At 42.3% G+C, this 20,416-nt stretch overlaps 1 protein-coding gene across 1 annotated transcript; it reads right to left on the bottom strand.

Annotated features, from left to right (window-relative positions):
• Nucleotides 1-1,106: 1,106 nt before the first annotated feature.
• On the bottom strand, nucleotides 1,107-10,611 carry ACTL6A (actin like 6A). Its single transcript, XM_064458056.1, has 14 exons — nucleotides 10,457-10,611; nucleotides 9,481-9,557; nucleotides 9,168-9,342; nucleotides 8,699-8,799; nucleotides 7,228-7,325; nucleotides 6,470-6,564; nucleotides 6,115-6,221; nucleotides 5,940-6,029; nucleotides 5,696-5,757; nucleotides 5,265-5,379; nucleotides 4,595-4,675; nucleotides 3,517-3,612; nucleotides 2,339-2,425; nucleotides 1,107-1,630 (listed from the first exon to the last, which is right to left on the bottom strand). Exons 1-14 carry the CDS (start codon nucleotides 10,479-10,481, stop codon nucleotides 1,550-1,552), a joined length of 1,290 nt encoding a protein of 429 aa, XP_064314126.1. The 5' UTR covers nucleotides 10,482-10,611; the 3' UTR covers nucleotides 1,107-1,549.
• Nucleotides 10,612-20,416: the final 9,805 nt, after the last annotated feature.

Raw genomic sequence — 20,416 nt, 5'->3', positions numbered from 1 at the left:
CCTACTTGATATCTTCACCTCTAGCTCCAAGCTGTCCAGTCAACCGTAGCACTTTGCTGGAGCCACAGTAACTGTGTGAAGTGTGGCTCGCTGCAGGGCGCCAAGATACAAGCTCAGCTGATACCCCACATGCGACCTGAAGGCAAACTAGGCTGAGTCTTGTCCCAGTGTGACAGCAACGGCTGGTGACTTACATCACCTAGTGCCCCTGACTTAGGGCAAACCTATTTTGTGAGAGAAACACGGTTTGTCAATAGCGTTGAAAGTCTGGAGCAAACAACTTTGTCTCGAGCAACTACTGGTTATCCTGATAAGACAAAAACAGGCTGTTTTGATAAATTACTTTATTGTTTAGAGGTAATGTGAAACTGTTTTCAACTGGAGGCCTCATCATTATTTACCCACAACGTGTTTTAGAATACAAAAAATGTAGTAGTACTGTTTACATTTTTTTTTGTATCAGTTAAATGCTATTTGGTTTTCCACAGCTTTTAAGATAAGGAGCAACACTTCATTGTGTCCCAATACAGGCCATCACACAGCTGTAAATTAAAGTAAGCTTAACACGGAGCTGCATCATGACAGCCAGTTCCAGCAGGAAAAAAAAAAATCCCCCTTTCCCCTGCCCCTGAGTCCACGTTCCCCTTGCAAAACACAGGCACTTACTGACCCTGCTGAGAGTCAGCCGAGGGAGCCGCACAGTAAAGAACAAGAGAACAAACAAGCGGTGACGGGTACGGCCCCCGGCAAAACATCAAGCCACAGCCTGAGCTCTTCTGTAAGTATTCTCCTCGCCTCAGAGAGAGAATTCTTTGACTTAACTTCCCTGGCTCAAATAAGTTGCTTCTCACCTGCATCACACAGGCTTTATATACATTCTTAGAAATCAGGTGGAAAGCACCGATTGCTTACTGAAACTAAATTGTCCCCTCACAGACAATTTCCAAACCGGTGCTTAATACAACGTTCACTAAGCGGAACGTAACACTTGCATGCGAGAGTACGAGTTTAGGCTGACCCGAGTCACCTGCAGCAGATTGCTAAATACAAACTTGCCGTTTTTAAAACAGAAGAGTAACTTTCTCTGCAAGTACTCACAAAGTTGCTCATATAAAAGACCAAATTTTATTTTTTTAAGAGAGAAAAAAGAGCAATTTAAGGCCAAAGTACCATCAAGGAAGACTAATATGGAAAAGCAGACAAGAGGGTTTCTAACAGATTTGCACGGGCGTTTGCAAGGCTATGCCTCTATTAGCTAACCTGTAAAGCTGTTCCCAGGAAAAGATACTAGAGAAAATAGACATTTATACAAAATTATAAAATGCTTGTTACATGAATTATTGCTTTACAAGGGATGTAAACATCCTTTTTCTATGACAGTACCAATTAGGTCTCTCCAAATTTCTACGGTTTGTTAAAATGGAAGTTGAATTATGCAAAAAATCCAATATAAACTTTCTACAAAAAAGAGTCCATCCCATTCCTGAGTATGCTAAAGCTATAAAACAGAAGGAGCACTGAGCAGGCAGCAGTTTTCACAGTAAGAGGTTTAAGGACATTTTCTTTCTACACACTGTTTCCCTCCTTCTTCATATTCTTGTTTAGAAATCCACATCTGTTGAAAAGTACCCTACAAAAAAAAAAAAACAAACAACCAAAATAACAAAACACACAAAAAAACGTAAATCAGAAAACAAATGAAGGTTAAGCGAAACATGATTAGCTTTTCCTGGAAGGAAAACCAAGCGAGTCTTTGTGTTAAATGAGGTAAAAGGACCTCATTTCCTTTATGGAAAGGAAATAATTGTTTTAGAATTTACACGTTAAATGTAAATTTTACATGTAAAAATGCAATACTCACATGTAAGTTAAGCACTACCTGCTTAGCAATCTTTTCGAGTTTTAGTTTGATTGCTAGCAATATAAAGGCAGGAGGTTGCAGTCCCGACAGCTGATTTCAGTGTCCCTTTCCCATACTCCCCGCGATAATCCCCACGGACCATTTCAGTACTCAGTGACTTGCAGAATTAAGCTCAGGAATATGATGCAGAAACAGGTTTGCTACTTTCAGGGTGTACCATATACGTGCCATTTCTAGGTATTGTATTCCAAGCCTGCACCTTGCCATTGGAAATGGGAGAATGTGGCAAGATATGTTTTGATTGGAAATGCTCACATTATCTTGTTTTTTAAACCGATTCCCTTCACCTTACCACAAGGATAGACAAGACTATGATCGCTAAGGCAGCACAGACTGCAATGCACGCTTATGCAGCACGAGCTTTTTGGGTGACGGTGCTGCTGAACGGGAGCAACACCGTAGCACAGGGTTACTAACCAGAGAAGCCAAAATCGAACCACCAATCCACGAGCTGAACCGCCGCTCCACTGTCGTGTTGTTCGCTATCAACTTCAGGCGCATGCTCTGAATAGAGAGGAGGTACAAGGAAAGAACAATCAGACAAATGCTAGGCCGGTGACCTTTCGGGACAAGGAACTTGGTGTATTATGCCAACATGCAGGTGAAAAAGGTCAATCTTATTAATCTTGCAATAACGCTCACCTGCCCTGTACTTAGCGTTCCAGAACAGCCACAGCAGAAGAGAACACGTGCGGCTTTTATCTTGTCTCCCAGCAGGGAGCAGCAGCAAATGCTTAAGGCTAGAAATTGGGCAGGTAGAGCGCGGTAGTACTCCCAGTATATATATTGTCAGCTCTAACACTGGGCTGCTTAAAACGTGCACTGGGACTAAAGTGTCCAACGTTGCTGAACTTAATTCACCTACTCCTTTTTGGACCCATTCATTCCTTTTGCTTTCAAAATGCCCTGTAGCTACAACATCTTTGAATTTCAGCGGGTTCCTCCTCAGCTATTATGAGAAGCAGCGAGTAACTACCTTTCTCAGTGTCTCATAACATTCACAATTTCAGAGTTGCTACACGTAGAACGTTTTTTTCTCGAATAGAATATTCAAGAAATATCATAAGCTACCTCTCAAGAACACAGGTATAAGGTATTCATACTTCCTTTGAGATTAAGTGATTAAAAACAAAAGATACAATATGTTAAATCACCAGGTTTTATCTACGAGTAGGCTGAGTTGTCTGTAGAGTCCAGGAAGAACGATTCCCAAGACAAAGTGACAAGACCTCAGGCAGAATGACTGAATGTGCCTCAAGTTAGTCAGCAGCACTTCAGGAGAGAGGCCATCAAGGGAAATAGTGACTGGTGCTTAGGGACAATTACAGAGCTTAGAACCACAATCTGAAAGCAGGAATGGAGAAGTAAAATATTCAGAAAGCAGTTATAACATCCGCTGGAGTTAATTTCATATAGGAACTTCTCAAGACTTCTCTCTTTTCTTTAGAGAAGGAGGAGATTTCTTACCCCGCAGAAGCCACCCCAGCTGCTGGGTTCCTAACAAAGTCAAAGCTATGATACACAAGCATGTATCTCTGCAGCAGAAAAGCAAAATGGGCAAAAACTCAGCGCAGTAATTTAAAGAGTTGTTTTACCGGTGGAGTTTTCTGAGACAGTTCTCTGTTCAATCTGTCTGTGAAACTCTGTATTAGAGTGTTTCCTCCTGCTACAATCACACTGCCATAGAGGCCCTAAAAAGAAAATAAGCAACCTACAATATTAACTCTGAAATTATTCTGAGAAGCATTTCACAGAACAGAGAGGAATGGCACAAGAGTACGTACAATCAGCAGCAGTTAGACACTACTTGACGCCAACAGTATTACCTCTCCCAAGCCAATTAACTTTTACTCACTTGAAAAATATTTCAAGACAGCTTAGTATTAAGCTATACAAGGAAGACAGAAACTATGTGATTAATGATTCTAAATGATTTCACAGAATATTTTCTACTATAGGGCATGCTACACCTACAGATACCTCCCTGTATCCAAACCGGTGGTTTCCTTACAGCTGGATGTTCCAACCACAACGGAAAACCCCACAGCACTGAAACACTTTCAACCTCACTGATGCTGCAAGTTGGCAAACGCAAAGCCCGGCCTGGCCTACTAAGCCAGCCTGAGACACAAGGTAAGAGGAGAAGTTTTTGAAACAACCCCCATGCAGTCCATATCAAACTGGAATATTTTCAAACTGACACCTGAGAAAGTTAGAGTTTTAAAAAGAAAGTTTCCCTTTAAAACCTCTTTTCTTCCTTCTGCTCTCTACAAAAGTTCAATATGATTGGTTATGTTTAGAAAGTATATCTGCCACCCCGCAAACCCTGAAGGTAACAGGGTTATGAACACAAAATGTTCATCTGAAGCCAATCCAATGCACGTAATGCAGTGGCAGCCACAAAGTCTGGACATCAGCTATTTAAAAATAGGTAGAAACACTGAGTAAGAGTAAAAAAAAAAAATCCCAATTTAGCATTTTGTAAGACAGAACAGTAATTGTACACATTTCTATATACAAATCTGTAATACTTAGAGAATTATTCTACTGCATTTATCATTACTCTAGGAAATCCACATTTCTTCTTCTTCAACAGTGTTCTAGTCCCGAAAAGTGATATCAGCACAAAAATATCTTATGCCTCAAAATAATACATGTCTGACTAACACTTACCGGCCTGATGTCTATATCACACATTCCAACGCTTGTTGTGACAACGTGGCTCACACCCAACATCGTGTTACCAGATAAACCCTAGAATTAAAATTAGTAATCTGCACATCATCCCTTCAAAAGAGCAAGGCATAGAGAGGCCCTGAATATCTCGAATTCACAAGTATTACTAGAAAGGGGGATAAACATTCTTTTAGGAAAGGGAAAAAAAAATAAATCCTGTTTTCCTATTCAGCTCATCACCACTGATTTTGAACTACATTTTGTCCACTTAAACATGAATAAAAACCCCTTTGCTGTGCAGGTGCCAGAGCAGCGGCACAGGCTGCCCAGAGAGGCTGTGGGGTCCCTTCCCTGGAGACATTCACCCCCCGCCTGGACGCGGCCCTGTGCCCCTGCTCTGGGGGTGCCTGCTCCAGCAGGGGTGGGACGGGGTGAGCTCCAGGGGTCCCTCCCAACCCCTGCCATGCTGGGATCCTGATCCTGGGATTCTGTGATTCTTTGCTAGCCCAACCCTAAAACACCACAGATAAATTGTACCCCCTAGAGAACCACACAGCATAAATACACACGTACAGATAGTGAAATTAAGGACATGATACAAAAGGAAGCCATGTGACAATCTAGTAATTTAAAGTCTTCCAACTACTACATATCACAGTTGTTTTACCTTTACATTAGAAGGGTCGAACAACCCCTCAGGAATCTTTAGACGCTCAGCACCAAAGTCACAGTTATAGCCATTGGGGAACTCATAATGAACGGTTGGCATCTGCGCTGCTACCCTAGAGTGGGAGTTGGAAAGTAACTTATTAAAGTGCAGCGTGAACAGGATGTTAAGTATTCTAAGTAACATTACAAACCAAGGTTTCAATTGGAATATTGTGATTGATATGACTTTCGATAACATGACGTCATGTATCTTGGAATATTAAATAAAAACCGATCACCTGGATGTACCTCGTACTTCTACTTTCAGAAATAAACAGATTTTATCTAAAAAACTACTTCTGTGATAAAAGCACCCAACAGCAATGAACAGGCTGAGCACCCCACGCACAACTGATAATTCATTTTACAAGAAGGAAAACAGTGACGTACTGTTCATCATAGGTCGAATCCGATACTTGGAGGACAGAAGCTTGGAAGTCCTGAATGACACACTATGGAGTTAAGAATAACACGGTTATAAGAATTTCAGTCTTCATTTTGATAGAATTTATAGAATTGATAGACTTTTAAAGATTTTCTGGTTCTTCAAAAGGAAAACCTGATATACTTGCAAACAAAACTTCTTCATGGGAAGCCTAGGGGAGTCTGAGAGTGGCAGAAATGACCTGCTTACATTACACATGTAGTTGTGCCAGGACCTGGTGACCTGGGGTAACTTCTCTTTTCTCTTCCAATTTGCTGGCGACCCCTCGCGAACTGCCTCCTGAGATTGCAGGAAACATCATCATCAGTTAACCATTTAAACCTCTCCCCAGGCAAACACTTACTAAACAAAGTTACTTTCCCACCTTGGAAGCAATCATATATGGAGGAATTATCTCTATATTCATTTCCTGAAACAATTCCCGGCACTGCATAGTAATAAAGTCTCCCGCAAGTGGTGATTTTACAATACCTAAAAGACAAAGGAAAAAATAAAGAGAGAGAAACAACCCCCCCAACCCCCCTCCCAACCTAGAAAGCAGTGAAATAATGAATAAACTCTCCCGAACTATTTGTCACTGAACACCATTAGGGTCTGTCATCCGTGTCCCCCCCCTATTTAAAAGGAGGTACAGTTTGTTGTTGTTTTTAAAACTGTGTAAAAGCAGAAAGCTAACTCAACCTTGACATTGTAATGCTGTTATCCATATAAATTTTTACCTTGCTGAAGTACATATCCATCATGCACTGGAATGGCAGTGGTATGTGTTGCTCCACTGTCCAAAATGAGACCTGTAGATCTCCCATTAGCAAAACTAGCCAAAATGATTAAGGAAAATATTACCATTTTCACTTTAGAAAAGTGCTGCCATACACTTATACGTTATTCCTTGGCTCTGCCAAAGGATTTGCCATTTTCCAGTGCTCTCTCCTTTCTGCGAAGGGCACAACCTCAAAGAGAGAATGGCGTTTAACTTCTGTCTGTGAACTAACCTGAGCTTTGGACATAAAACAGCGAGAGTTCACGTCAATACTATGCAGCGAGCTCTAAGTACACCCAACTCAATTAGATTCTGAAGCTCAAAACATGTTATTAGTTTAAAATAATTACAAATATTCATCTTAAGGCTATCGGAACCTCAAGCTCTAATTACTGTATTTAGTAGTCTAGACAACACCATTTCAGGTCTGTAATATTCTCACCCACAGTATACAATGGGGAAAAAAAGACCAAAAAAAATAAAAAGAAAAAACCCATTACCTCCAAGGAAAACAGTCAGACTGGGAGAACTTCAAACCTGAGCTCTAAAGCTTTCAAGTTTAGAAACAGAATTTGTTTACTTCCTCCTTAGACGTTTATGGAAAAAAATAATTTGAAAGAAGAAAAGTTAGACCTGCTGTTATACTAGGAACTGCCTAGAATAAGTTTGCAGTAATTTCCTGGGGTGGAGGAAGCAGTGCAGTGTTCCAAAGGATACGCGGTTAGAACAGCAGTTTTACACAAGAAGAAAGCAGGGATGTTGTAGTGTTCAAACATCAATTCAGTCAGTTTTTCACGCTTCGCTCTAGTATTCCACTAGGGAAAAAAAAAACCAAACCCAAAAACCACAACACAAACCACATAAGTGACCAAAAGGAAGATATGTTTATCTTGAGGATCATTAGAGACCTAAAAGAATGCTAACATAATAAAGAAATAATTAGAATTATCATAGCCATGGTTTCAAATTGTATCAAAATTCTATAGACAGATTTCTAGTAATTTACGTCTTTAGAACCTTTTGTATTCCAATTCTACAACACATTAATGCTTATCAATCATACTCCTGTATGATCCTTTAAAAATGATATACACTTTTACTGTTACAATAATTTCTTTACACTTCTATAGCTCTTCCAGTACCAGTCTCTCAAAGAACTCTCTAAAACAAGTAACAAAATTTTACAAGGGGAAAGATACATGAAATAACTTGCCCAGTTGAAAGAAAAATAAATCCTGACCTTCCTGTTTCCAAGGTATCTTCCTATGGTTATACTGTACTTGTGATTAATCTAGGGTATATATAAAATACCCTAGACATTACTGAAAATGTTAAGTTTTTTCCAAGCCTAGTAAGATTAGTTCTGTAAGGAGAATGTTAATGGCAGCCTCTATTCAGACACCCCCGAGCCATCAAACACAAGATAACCATTGCAAATTCTTCCATGCTCCACAAGCTACAATACAATGCAAGAGAATAATGAAAAAGATGTTGCAGTGTTCAGTGAAAAACATCGTGAACACACAAAAATTGAACAAAAAAGAAACAGCCTTTTAATAAGATTTAATGAAGAAAGGTATAACTGTTGTATGGTACGTCTACCTTTTGTATTCCGACTTTAGATCTGCCCTTCAAATGCTGAGCATTATTAAATGACAGAAACCTTGTCTACATTTTTTCCAGAAATTTGTCTTCATCCACCTTGCTTACCTCATGGGGCCATTTATAGAAATGAAGAGAGAAAAATTAAAACCTCTCCATTTTAAATATTATTCTCTGTCACATAATATTAATTGTAAGGCTGAATGAAGTGACAAGTTTTCAATTACATTTTATCATATATTAAGTTACACTTATTACAACATCCACACATCTTTTTAGTTTTATTCTAGGCAGTGAAGTGAGATGTACCTTTTTATTTTGACTTTTTTGATACGTGAAAAACAATAGCACATAGTAAATACTTCCTAATACAACTCATGCAAGCTATATAAATTGTTTTCTTTTTCGGACTTTTTCTTAAACCTTCCAGAACCTGGCCAAGTATTTTAAAACTATTATTTCTGTGGTTAAGTTTTAACACCCGTAACCTACAAACCAATGTCAGACTTGTTCAAGACTAACGTTTGTCGAGTCAGCGAGAAGATGCAGTTAAGACTTTTCAAAATGCAAAGCTGCTTTTACTCACCGGTGCTTCAGACATAAGGACAGGATGCAAACTTGCTTCAGATTTTATATGCATCTTGTAAGTGTGATCCAAGATTGCCTGGAAACTATCCCAGTCTTCAACTGCAACAACATTCAAGTGAGCAGATTAGTTACTTCTAAGTTTTGTTCCATTTCATAAATACATAAAAGGTTTTCCAACACCTCTTTTGTGTAGGGCTCTTTAGTCAAAAGCTATCCTCAGCAGACGTATACCTCCTTTAACAGCTTTGCAGAATCCTCTTCCTTGGTAGCATCACAATCAGAACTTTTCAAGAATTAGGCCGAAAGTCCAACAACATTGAAAACCAACTATACGCAATTTATAAATCAGGTATCTGTTTTCACAGCTTCTGTTGCCATGTATGGCATCTGTTTACATGAAAGCTATGACTTTTTGCAGCCTAGCAAGGCTATTTTAAAAACAGGTAGAGAAAGACAGAGCAGCATACTCATTCCATTTTTTAAAGGTGAAATAGCCTCCATATTTTCCCTTGGAACTCTCAGGGCATTGGTGTCTATGTAGTAAGTCGGGCCCCCTTGTTTGCCTTTGTCACCATCTATCTCCATCAGAGTGCTGCCATTGTCCCTTTCTAGCACCACACCAATGGCTGTTGGAAAATCAACCTGTAAGGCAAAAGGGAAGCAGCATATGAGAATTGTTAATATTTTGGGTGGGTTTTTTTTTTCCTCACAAATTCAGAGCTTGCTTTATACAGTACAGTCAGAACAAATGCATTTCCATCGAGTCACAGAGGCTCTCACCTTTGGACAGTCCTCGCCTGCATAGCCTGCTCTCACCGTATACGAGCCAATGTCAAACACAAGAGCTCCAACTTCATCTGCAAAGATTGTTGATAAAGAGGTAGTGAATGGTTATGACACTCTGCTACAGTCCTGGCCTTTCCCTGCCCCATCTGTTCTGCTTGCAAAAGAAGAAAAGCAAGTCAAGGCATCTTCTTCAAAGCAAGGAGAAACTTCTCTATCCAGAACTCCAGTTACAGGAGAGCTAATAGAAGACTGCAGATAGGCTTTAACTTGGACTTTGCAACACCTTCCTTTGGCGTTAAGTAAAAGGGGAATTCTAACAGGAGAGGAAGAACATAGTTGCACCTAGATAGATTATGATACAAAACTTTCAAGAAGTGCTAGTTTAACAGCTATGCAGACGCAGGGGAGCCCAGACCTCCCGCGGGTGATCAGAATTAGGAAGGTGGGCCTGTGAGCACCAGCTGTCAGTGAAGGCTGCCACAGCACGACACGCCCTCGACAGAGCTAAAGTCTTAAGCAAAACACCGAGATTTCGGTCCTGACGGAGGGGCGCACAAAAGCGCTCTGGGAGGACACGACGCCCCCGTTCCCACAGAGCGGTGTCTCCTCGGGCCCCCCGGCACCCGAGCGGCCCTAACGCAGCCCAAGGCCGCGGCCTGGCCGGCCTCCGGGGTAAACGGCTCGGCCAAGCGATGCCGGGACGGGCATAAACAAGGCCTGCGGCCGCCTCCTCTCCCTCACGCGTGCCGCCACCCCGGGGCCTGAGGGAGCGGCGGGGCCGGGAGGAAAGGCTCCGGCTCCCTCAGGGGACTGTGGGGAGCCGGCCAGCAGCCCGCCATCCCGGGGCCTGAGGGAGCGGCAGTGAGGCGGGAAGCGGCCGGCCGGCGCGCGCTGCCTCACGGGACGGCGCCGGGCTCAACGGTCGCGGGGCGGGGGGAAGGGCGGGCAAGCGCGGCGGTGGCCGACTCACCTCCCCCATACACGCCGCCGCTCATGGCTGCCGCCACCGCCGCCGCTGGGCCCGCGCCGCCCGGCCCCGCCGTCCGCCGGCTCCTCTCCCCGCCGATCCTGCAACAATAGCGCCTTCGTCCCTCTCCGCGCCGGCGGCCGCTCACCCTAACATGCCGGGCGCTGCCTACCGGCCAATAGCAACGCCACTACTACTCGCCCGCCCGCCACGCCACGCCCCGCCGAACTGCCGCTCGGGTACAAGTGCCAATGGCGATCGGAGTGAGGCGGGGCCATGCCGCGGGTAGCCAATCCTGAGTCAGGAAGTGGAGGGCGGGGAAGCAAGCAAGCAAGCTTGGTTGCAGCGTGCGGGGTGGTGGCGTGAGGAGAGTGGCGAGGCGTGAGGGCGTGAGGAGAGTGGCGAGGCGTGAGGGCGTGAGGGGAGTGGCGAGTCGTGAGGGGAATGGCGAGTCGTGAGGGGAATGGCGAGTCGTGAGGGGAATGGCGAGGCGTGAGGGTGTGAGGGGAATGGCGAGGCGGGAGGGCGTGAAGAGCGGGCCAGCGAGGACTGGGAGGGCAGATGAGGTGGGGAGGGCTGGTGGGAAGGCTGCTGTGCTTAATGGAGTAGGGAAAGGCAGCTCGGGAGCTTAGGCAAGCCTCAGGGATTAAGGCCTGAGGTGCAATGTGGTACCTCATGTGAGACAGGAGCAACACAAGGCTGGGATATTAAGACATACTTTAACACTTGCTTTTTCTCAGTGGAAGAGCCCAAAGGAGCGGTTTTGGGGTGGGCTTGCTGCTGCATGAGTGGGTACAGAGGAGTGGGTCAAGGGGAGAATCCCTGGGGAGAGGGGCTGGCTGTGGAAAGGAGCAACAGTTACTGCAGCTGGGCCTTCCCTGTGTCCTTGCCTTGCTACTGCTGCTGCTCCTTTGGCCTCTTTCACAGAGAAAAACACATATTTAAAGTATATCTTGATATCCCAGCCTTGTGTTCTCGTCTTGCATGGGGCACTCCTTTGCACCTCAGGCCTTGATCCCTGAGGCTGGCTAGTCTGGATAGTTGGGCAGTCCTCATTTGCCAGCTCAGCTGCCTGTTCAGCAGTTTAACTTGTAACAAGGAGTTCAGATTGCCTTGTTTGGCATCAGAGTTCTCAGCCAAACTTGACGCTCAGCCAGAACAACCAGAATAAAGTTGGATGAATTAAAGAAAACAAAAGAGAGCTCAGGCATAACCAGAGGTTAGCATTAGAGAAGACTAAAATTCTAACTAGAGAATAGGAGAATTAGCTTAAAGTGGAAGCATTTTTTACTTCCTGCATGAGGGTTTTTTTTTTGGAGGGGATGGGGTGCTGGTTTGGTGGAGAGTTTTTGTGTTTGGCCTACTATAATCAGGATTGTTCTTCTCAAGTTCATATAAGATGTGTAGCCTATTTGTAATACTGTAGTAAGGATCTCCAAGTGATTATATGTAGTCAGCAGAATAGAGTGACATTTTGTTTATTACCTTTACATAGGCATAATGAGTGATCTTAATAACGATTAATTATTGGACTGTAAATAATAAAGAAATGTTTCTTATATTTTCACTGTAAGACAAAAATTAGTGCTGTTTTGCATTGTCTCATTTTGATAAGGAGTTCAGAACTTCCCACAAAGCTTTGGTTTTTTACTCAAAGTTGTGACTTAAATTTCAATCATATGTCCTTATTTACACTGAATCAGTGTAAGTAAGAAGAGAGAAACAACTTGCATTTGAAATACCCAGTAATTTATTCAGGAGGTTTGTAAAGCCATTGTGGATAGAAAAGATTATTACAAATTCCACCAGACTTCGTGCTAGTGAAGAAAAAAAGCAGGCTAGATGTGTGTGTTTGGACTACAGCTCCCAAGATGCTGCAGTTAATGTTAGGCTGGTGACTAGCAGTCCCCCTTTTAAGTCTCATCCTGAATCGAAACCTAGGAAAAATAGTAAAATCCAACAGTAAGGGCAACCAGTTGGGTGGGGTATTTTCAGCTGAATTATACGACTATCAGGAGGTGGTTGGTTGGACTTACTAACTCACAACGGTAAGGAATTTAGTTTGACACAGTTTGATTCACTTTTTCTTTAATGAGGAAACCATAATTTTATCCTACAATTAAGAAATTTGAAGTTTTTACGTAAGTTATAATACAATAGAACTACAAAGTACAGATGCTAGCATGAGGAAGATAAATACAAATACTGCTGTTTCACTAGCTATACCTCATAAAGTCAGTGCACTTCGGTTTTGTAGTATGAAATCTTTTAAAGGTAATGTCTTATTGTGATTTCCAGTATGTGGCACTAATACCCAAGGTAGAGTTGTTTGAGGAGGAGGAGGAATTAACTGTAGATGAGAAAACCAGTTTAGAAAAATCGGAATTACAGTGCTGGAGGATCTTCATTTAGCTCCTGCTTGTACTTTATTTTGTAGTAATGGTTTTTGTGGTTCAGCCCCAGTCGGCTGACTAAACACCATGCAGCTGCTTGCTCACTCCCCCCACCCCTCTGGGATGGGGGAGAGAATCGGAAGAGCAGAAAAAAAAAACCAAAAAACTTGTTGGTTGAAATAAGAACAGTCTAATAATTAAAACAAAATAATAATGATAATAGTAATGATTATGATAATATAATAAAAAGGAAAAGGGAAAAAACCAGAAACACGAATGATACAACCGCTCACCACCCACTGACCGATGCCGCCTGTCCCTGAGCTGTGATTGCTGCCTCCCTCCCCCGGCCAGCCCCTCCCAGTTAACATACTGGGCATGACGTTACATGATATGGAATATCCCTTTGGCCAATTTGAATCCGCTCTCTTAGCTGTGCCCCGTCCCCTCCCGGCTTCTTGTGCACCTGGCAGAGCATGGGAGGCTAGAAAAGTCCTTGACTAGTACAAGCACTCCCTAGCAACAATTAAAACATCAGTGTGTTATCAACATTGCTTTCATACTAAGTCCAAAGCACACCACTATGCCAGCTGCAGTGAAGAAAATTAACTCTATCCCAGCTAAAACCATGACATAGTTCATCATATTCATATGATAATTGACACTTTGAGCCAATCCTGCACTCTGAACAAGAGCTACTTGTGACAGATCTGCAGGGCAGAAACAAGCACCACATTCTGCTGCTTTGTTCTTCTCCAGTATTTTGTTGACACAGAAGAATTCCCGGCGATGCCACCAGAAAATGTGTGCTGGGGTAAAGAAGCTTGTGGCTGTGTGAGACATGGAGAGAGGGCATGCCTGCATGTGACTAACCTTTGCTGCTCCAGTGGCTGATCGGGACCAACAGTAAGAACTGCAAGGTAACGTGCACTGGAAATCGTACTGATATCGAGGAGCCTCAGGATTTGACAAGCGTAAAGAAATAAAGCCAAACCTGTGTAATCCTCAAGATGCCTGGAGGATATGGGGAAGGAAATTCAGACTGACAACTGCCTAGGCCTTACTTTTCTCTGTTTTGCACTTTTATAGGCATTTACATCATTGGAAAATGTGTAGAACATCATCACTGTGATTTGATAATGTTTTACAGTGACTTTGCTTTACAGTAGTGAGGATAACCCTACAAAGTTCAATGCAAAGAGAAATAGACTCCAGGCATCTTTTTTCAGCAGAGTCCAACCTTGCTTAGGGAGACCCAAATCTAGGATTATTTCAGTGAATGCCTGCATGCTATCCTGTGTTTGCATAAGAGCAGGTGAAATCTAGAGTTTGGCCACCACTGTCTATAACGTACCCAAATACTTTTAAATTTTTTTAAAGTATTTTTGCTTAGCTTCCTCAGAAGCAAGACTTATAAAATCAAAGCAGAAAGAATTAATGTATGTTATCTATTTGTACCAATCCGGCGTTGGTACAAGTGGCCATAGGATCTCAGCAGGAGTTGCAGGTGTAGGTGTAATGCAGACTACGTGCTTTTCATGGGAATATAACATAATATCATATGTGGCGTTGTACATAATAACTCTAGAGTCAGACATTAGCATAAACTGTCCACAGGAATAAGCAGAAGAATCTTTTTAGAAGTGAAGCATGAATTAAGACTCCAAATGATGATGTTTACTAGGAAGCAAAAGTTAATTTCATCAGTGATAGTCTGGAGAATCTGAAGCTTCCTGATTATTGCTTTGAGGTTTTTGAAACTTCATTAAGATGTAATTGTTTCAAGCAAGTGCATTCACCTTTCTGGTAATATCAAGCAATGTAGAAAGTGATGCATATGCCGAGCCAAAACTGAAGAGAATGACTTTTTTGTTTCTCAACAAGCCACACTTCCCTGTTGGGTGGCTGATGGCCTGTTGCTTTTGAACAGTGCCATACAACTGCCAATCTCCTGGACTGCAGCACCAGCTTTTAGACGTGGCAGCAGACTGGCTGTGACAATGGGTTATTCATAATGTCTCTGTTCCTCCTTGATTGCAAAATGCATGTTAAAGGTTTCATTTTTCTTATTTGCAGAAGGTCTTCAATATTTATGTGAACTAGAAAAGCACCTGTAGATGAAAAAGCAAAATAATCATTAACGCTCTTTCACTCAAGCACTTTGTATGACCTCCCACCTCTCCACTTGCTTTGCTAGTGTGCTTGGGTACTTGTCAGTTGTAATCCTTCCCTTCCTTACAGGGATGCTGTGGGTATAAATACGTTATCATCCTCCTTCTGCAGAGAAAGAGCTACAACACAAACCCCACCAAGGGGCTTCAGGATTACCACACCTGACCTTTAGCGTCGCACCTCAGACTGGAATCCAAGTGCTGAATTTGTTTCATATAAAATGTACCTAAAGACAGACACCTTAAACCTGGATTTGCGACAGCATAACTACTGCACAGGGTGTTTGGGCTTAGCAGTTGAAAATGGTGAGGAGAGGAGATATGTCTGAAATGTCTCTGTGACTCCAGCAAGGCAGTCACAGGGATATGTGTTCCAGAATCTTCTTTTGGAGCTGGTGTGTTTAACTTGTCCTTTTGTAAAAGACCCGTGACTCACTCTTATTTTAGAACATGATTGAAGGAAGAGGTGATGGTGCTTGCCATTAATATACGGTCAACTTTCCATCACCAATGGATGGCCTGACTGGTTTTTGGAGAGGGGGAAAAAAGAAAAAAGAGAATGCATGCTGAGATTTCATCTGACTGGCTGGAATAATAGCAGCTAGGATAAAGTGGAGAATGGGGGAAAACCCACATAATGTTAGTGCTGCTTTATTGTTCTGTGAAACCAAATTGGAGGACTCTGGACTGCTTTCCTTGTTAACTCAGGCATAGTATGAACTCACTGAGCCAGATTAGGTGTGAAGGTGGTACAGCAACATCTGCCTGGAACTGGGTCTGGGGTAACAGGTCTGCTGGGTTAAGCCAGCCCTGGCCAGAACTTAAGCATGCCTATATTGCCCTTCTCAAATTAGTCTCTTGTGTACAGATGTCTCATTTGGCTCAGATTTGGCAGAACTTAATGTTTCAGGCTTAGTGCTTGGTCTGTAGTCACTTTGGATTCTTGCAGGGCTTATTTGCTTGGCAGCTGGGCCAAACCTGACCTGGCTCAGTACCTCTCATGTGTAGACACAAAGCAACTTACAGCTGGAAGCCAGCTTAGTGTGATGATAAACAGGAGATCTTTGTGTCAGCTGAGCCCTACCATTATATGAGGCATTTTGACCTAGCTCTTCTCACTGCTAGAATGGAAATTTGGCTAAAATAGCTGAGCAGGTAGCATGGAGTGCAGATCTGTTTCTTGGTCAGATGCTCTGTTTTCAGCCTGGCAAGGTTCAAATTCCCGTTCCCAACTTCCCAGGTGAGTGCTGTGTTGCCTCACTAGCAGTTTCACACTGTGATACCATGCAGCGAAGAATCATGGGCCTGTGCAGGCACAGGTGAGGAATCCAAAAGGAGATCCTGCTGATTAATCTGCTCCTCTGAGAGAGAGGAGCCCTGAGTCCCTGTTTCTGTGTATGCATTCTTTGTTGGGTGAAATAAGGCAGTCTTAGGAGTAGAGCTGTAAGGGCGTGCTAATCAGTGACCTTACAGGAGTCATGACGCATCTTATGCTACCTTTGTGGAACCCTGGTAGGCTTGGAATCTTGGCCTGTTTACTATAGAAAGCTGTTTTCTCCTGACATCTGGCAATGTTTGTCGTGAAGGGGAGGTTTTGGTGTAACCGTGCCTGTCCTGTGCAACGTTTGTTCTGCCACCAGGAGAGGGCATCGGGGAAGCAGGGGGCAGAGACGCGGCAATCAACGTCAATGTAGCAGGTTTTGGAATACCAACTAGAGCAGCGTTATTTCTACTGGGTTTCAGAAAACAAGGTATTGGCTTGATTTTCTACATTTATGTATTATTGTATCACAGAAAAAAAGATTGTTATAAACTTAATTATTAAATGGTAGTGAGGGAAAATAAGAGTGTATTTGCTTGATGGGCATGGTTGCAAAGAGATTGTTGCTTTTTTCCTGAATTCTTTCAGGTCATTGCTATGAGAAGTATGTACTTCATCATCCAACATGAGCATGTAGAGCAATGCAATTGTACTGCAGCAAGAACTCTGTTGCAGAAAAGGGTGTGCTTTTATTCAGGAGACATTGATTTATATGGGGAAGCTTAGGATTGCAGTGCTTTATCTGAATATTTATTCACAGAAAATCAGTATTCTGGGGTGGTCATGCTACTACTGTTCAAAAGCATCAGCTGCTAAATTACGGCATCAGCACACATCTGTGTTAACATGCTCCATTTTAAAAAGTCATTGGGGTGGTAGATAAGATCTTTGCATTTTTTGATTATCATTGGAATTTGTGTAACACATAAGTTCATGGCATTTTTATATACTGTTTATAGTATATAAGAATAAAAATAAATAAGTATATAAACTTTATAGTCACTCTTATAAGAATTCTGATTTTTATATCACATGGAAATTTGTAATCCCTTTTTCTTCCACTTCTGTGGCTATCTTGGAGCCTGATTCTTCCCTCTCACCAGTTTTACACTGGTGCAGTGTCTTTTATTTCAGTGCAGCAGAATTGTAGCCAAGAGGTGCATCAGGCCCAAGCCATCTTCCTTGGAAGTGAAACTGGGAGGAATCACTTCAAGTTTCCAAGTGTTGTCAGGAAAAGATGTGTTACAGCGCAGAACTTGACAAGATCTGCAGATGATGAGCTTTCCTTGAGTCCTGATGTGTCAGCTTATGTGTGTGGGCAGTCTTCATTATTTACTGCTTTATATGAAAATTAGCTATGGCATAGGGAGTACTGGCTAGGAGGGTGGTCAGGGATGTTCTTTTCACAGGATGTTAACAGCATATAAGAGTACTGCTCTGTGACAGTCTTGGTATTTTGTATTTATTAATTTCTTGAGCCTTTTAACTATAGAAGGCTTTTAGGGGGAGAGATTTATTATCAGTTGTGATACTTGTTTTCTCTGAACAATCAAGAAAATTTTTTTTTTTGAGATAGGAAACTGTCTAGCACTGTGAGATGCTTCTGGTAGGGGAGAATTAATGTGAGAAAGTCTCAGATATTTTTAAACTTGTGCTTTTAGGAAACTGAGTGTATGCTACCTTTTTGATTGCTTCTACAGATGATAAGGCTGCAGCATAAGCTATGTTATATTAGTTGACAACAGATAATCCATCCAGAACACAGACTGCATGAATCTCTTTATCCTAGTAAGAGGTTTGGTCAGAAATTTTTGCTTTTTGGGACACACAAAGGCATCCAAACATGAAACACAACCAGAGGAAACCAGGCCTTTTAAGCTACATTTCTCAGAAGCTACTGATTTTCAATGGCTTGTTTAGATCTGCCTTAAACAAAGTTGTAAACACAGTTTCTCTAAGTGTATACTAGTGCTTTCATGCTCGCTGGTTGTAGCACAGGGATAGCCAGTCCTAGGCACTTAAAATCTATGTTGTTTACTAGAAGTTCTAGTGCTGTACGGATCCTGTGGCTGTGTCACGTACCAGAAGAGTGGTTCGGTTGACTTGGTAGCTGATGGTTAATCTGAACTACCAGCTCTGAAAGCAGTTCAGCAGAGACTGCAGCTGACACCATCCTTGGTGGCCTGTATGACCTTGCCTTGACTTGTGTTGGAATGGTTGGACTCGCCACTGTCCTCTCTTGTCAGAACTACTCCAGTTTTCCGGCCCCAGGATTCCCCAGCTAGGGTGGTTGTCTTCTGCTGGAATATTTTGGCACATCATTTACGGGATCAGGAGAGACTGGTCTGCGTCGCAAAGATGCCAGATGACAAATGCTTGAACTGGAAAAAAGATGGAGCAAGACTAATAGATTGCTGGTTTTTGGATACATCTGTGGTAAAGAGCAGGCTGCATCTGTGAATTTGACTAAAACTGAGTCCTAAAGGATACTAACAGCAGTGTGTTCATATTGAGACGTTTGCATTTTCTGAATGTTAGTACTTTCTACTCCTTAGTTTATCTCACTGAATTTCACTGTAATAATGTTCCAGTTAAACCCAAATCATGGGAAAGCCAGAGCATGCTGAAAGCCTATCGTTTCTGCTACTAAGGAATGTTGTTATCTTTCACCATGGACATCCTTGACATCAGCTAGTCTAGTTGCAATATTGCTAATGGAGAAGCGCAAGGACACTAATAATGGGTTTGGAATCATCTGACAAGGCACACATCTGTCCTCCAGAGGGATGAACAAAACAAATTTTGCTTACTTAACAGTGCATTGTTCAGAATCCTATTCATAGCTTAGGAAACAAAAATCATCATTCACCCCTTTCTGATGTTTACATGACAGGGTAAGGGTCTTTATAGAAATAATATGTTCTGACAGTTTGGGATTTTTTTTTTTCTGTAACCCTCTGGCATATAGTGCATTGGGCCTGCTAAAACCTGAGCTAATTTTCTCCAGTTAAAAGCCAGATTAGAGTAGACACACATAAGGGGAAGGACAGAACTTGAAAAGTATGGAGAAGGCCCCATGTGATTGTCTTTTACGCCAGGTGACTGCAGGCATGTTTAAGTGGCTGTATTCTGCAATATGATGCATTTCACAAGCATTTAAATGGTTGGTCCAGGAAAATGCTACAGACTTTTAACTCCCACTGACCTGAGTGAGCTGATCTTTCCTGGGATCAATCACCTAGAATAAAATCAGGAATAACTTACTTACCTGATGATTTCTGTCTCCAATCTTTTAATGTCCTGACCAATTTTTAATTTAATTTTCTAATGTATCGGCAAATTTTATCAGTGTATGGAAAGGATTCTTTAAGGATTGGCAGCCCTGTTTTCCATCAGGCACTACATAGGTTCGACTCAGCAGCGTGGCTGACACAGTATCACGGGGTGGGTGTGAGATTCTGTCATTGTGCTTCTTCCTAAGACTCCATTAGAAGCCTTGTTCCCTGACTGCAGCTCTGCACCAGTGTCTCCCCCTCCTCCCCACTCACTGACTGGCTTTCCCCCCGTTATGCTGCCCGGAACAGTCACAGGAGTCAGTCTCACGTGCTGAGGCAAAAGTGAGTGTGTAGGTTTGGATATGATTAAAAAGGTGAAGGTTTTGTTAAGATCACCTTTTGCACAAACACAGAAAGTTTTTGTATGTTTAAAAATACCTTTTGGTCTTACATAGTAAAAACATTTCATACAAAATATGTCCATGACAGGCTGTATTTGTTCTTAAAAAGCACATCTTAAAAGGGTAAAATTTTTGTTCAGTTGTGGTAATGAGTGGAAGGGATGTAGAAAGTTTGTAGTTGGATCTAAATTTCTGCAAAGGGTAATTGTGGGGGAAAAAATGAGCAGCTTGGATTTGGACCATCGAAGGGAAGATTTATGGGAAGCACAGAGCATGCGTTGGCTGTCCGCATATTGGTGAACTTTGCCTTCTGTGGCTTCTAAACATGAAATAGGGCTTTCTGTCCTCCTGTTGGGGAAAAAAATGTAACATCAGAGATAAAGTTATCCTGAGGTTTCACTT

Source organism: Phalacrocorax carbo, chromosome 7, assembly GCF_963921805.1.
Source record: "Phalacrocorax carbo chromosome 7, bPhaCar2.1, whole genome shotgun sequence".
In the NCBI taxonomy this organism is placed as follows: Eukaryota; Metazoa; Chordata; class Aves; order Suliformes; family Phalacrocoracidae; genus Phalacrocorax; species Phalacrocorax carbo.
Note: the sequence above shows the minus strand (reverse complement) of the source record. Positions and strands in the feature narration are given on the sequence as shown.

Bases quoted from the DNA above. Each gene is read 5' to 3' on its own strand.
- ACTL6A (XM_064458056.1), bottom strand. From the start codon at position 10,481: ATGAGCGGCGGCGTGTATGGGGGAG. The intron at 6,565-7,227 runs GTATCCTTTGGA...CATTTTGGCTAG, and splicing joins AAAACTGCTGTTCTAACCGC to TTTTGCTAATGGGAGATCTA. The intron at 3,613-4,594 runs GTAAGTGTTAGT...TTTTCTTTTTAG, and splicing joins GTGATATAGACATCAGGCCG to GGCCTCTATGGCAGTGTGAT.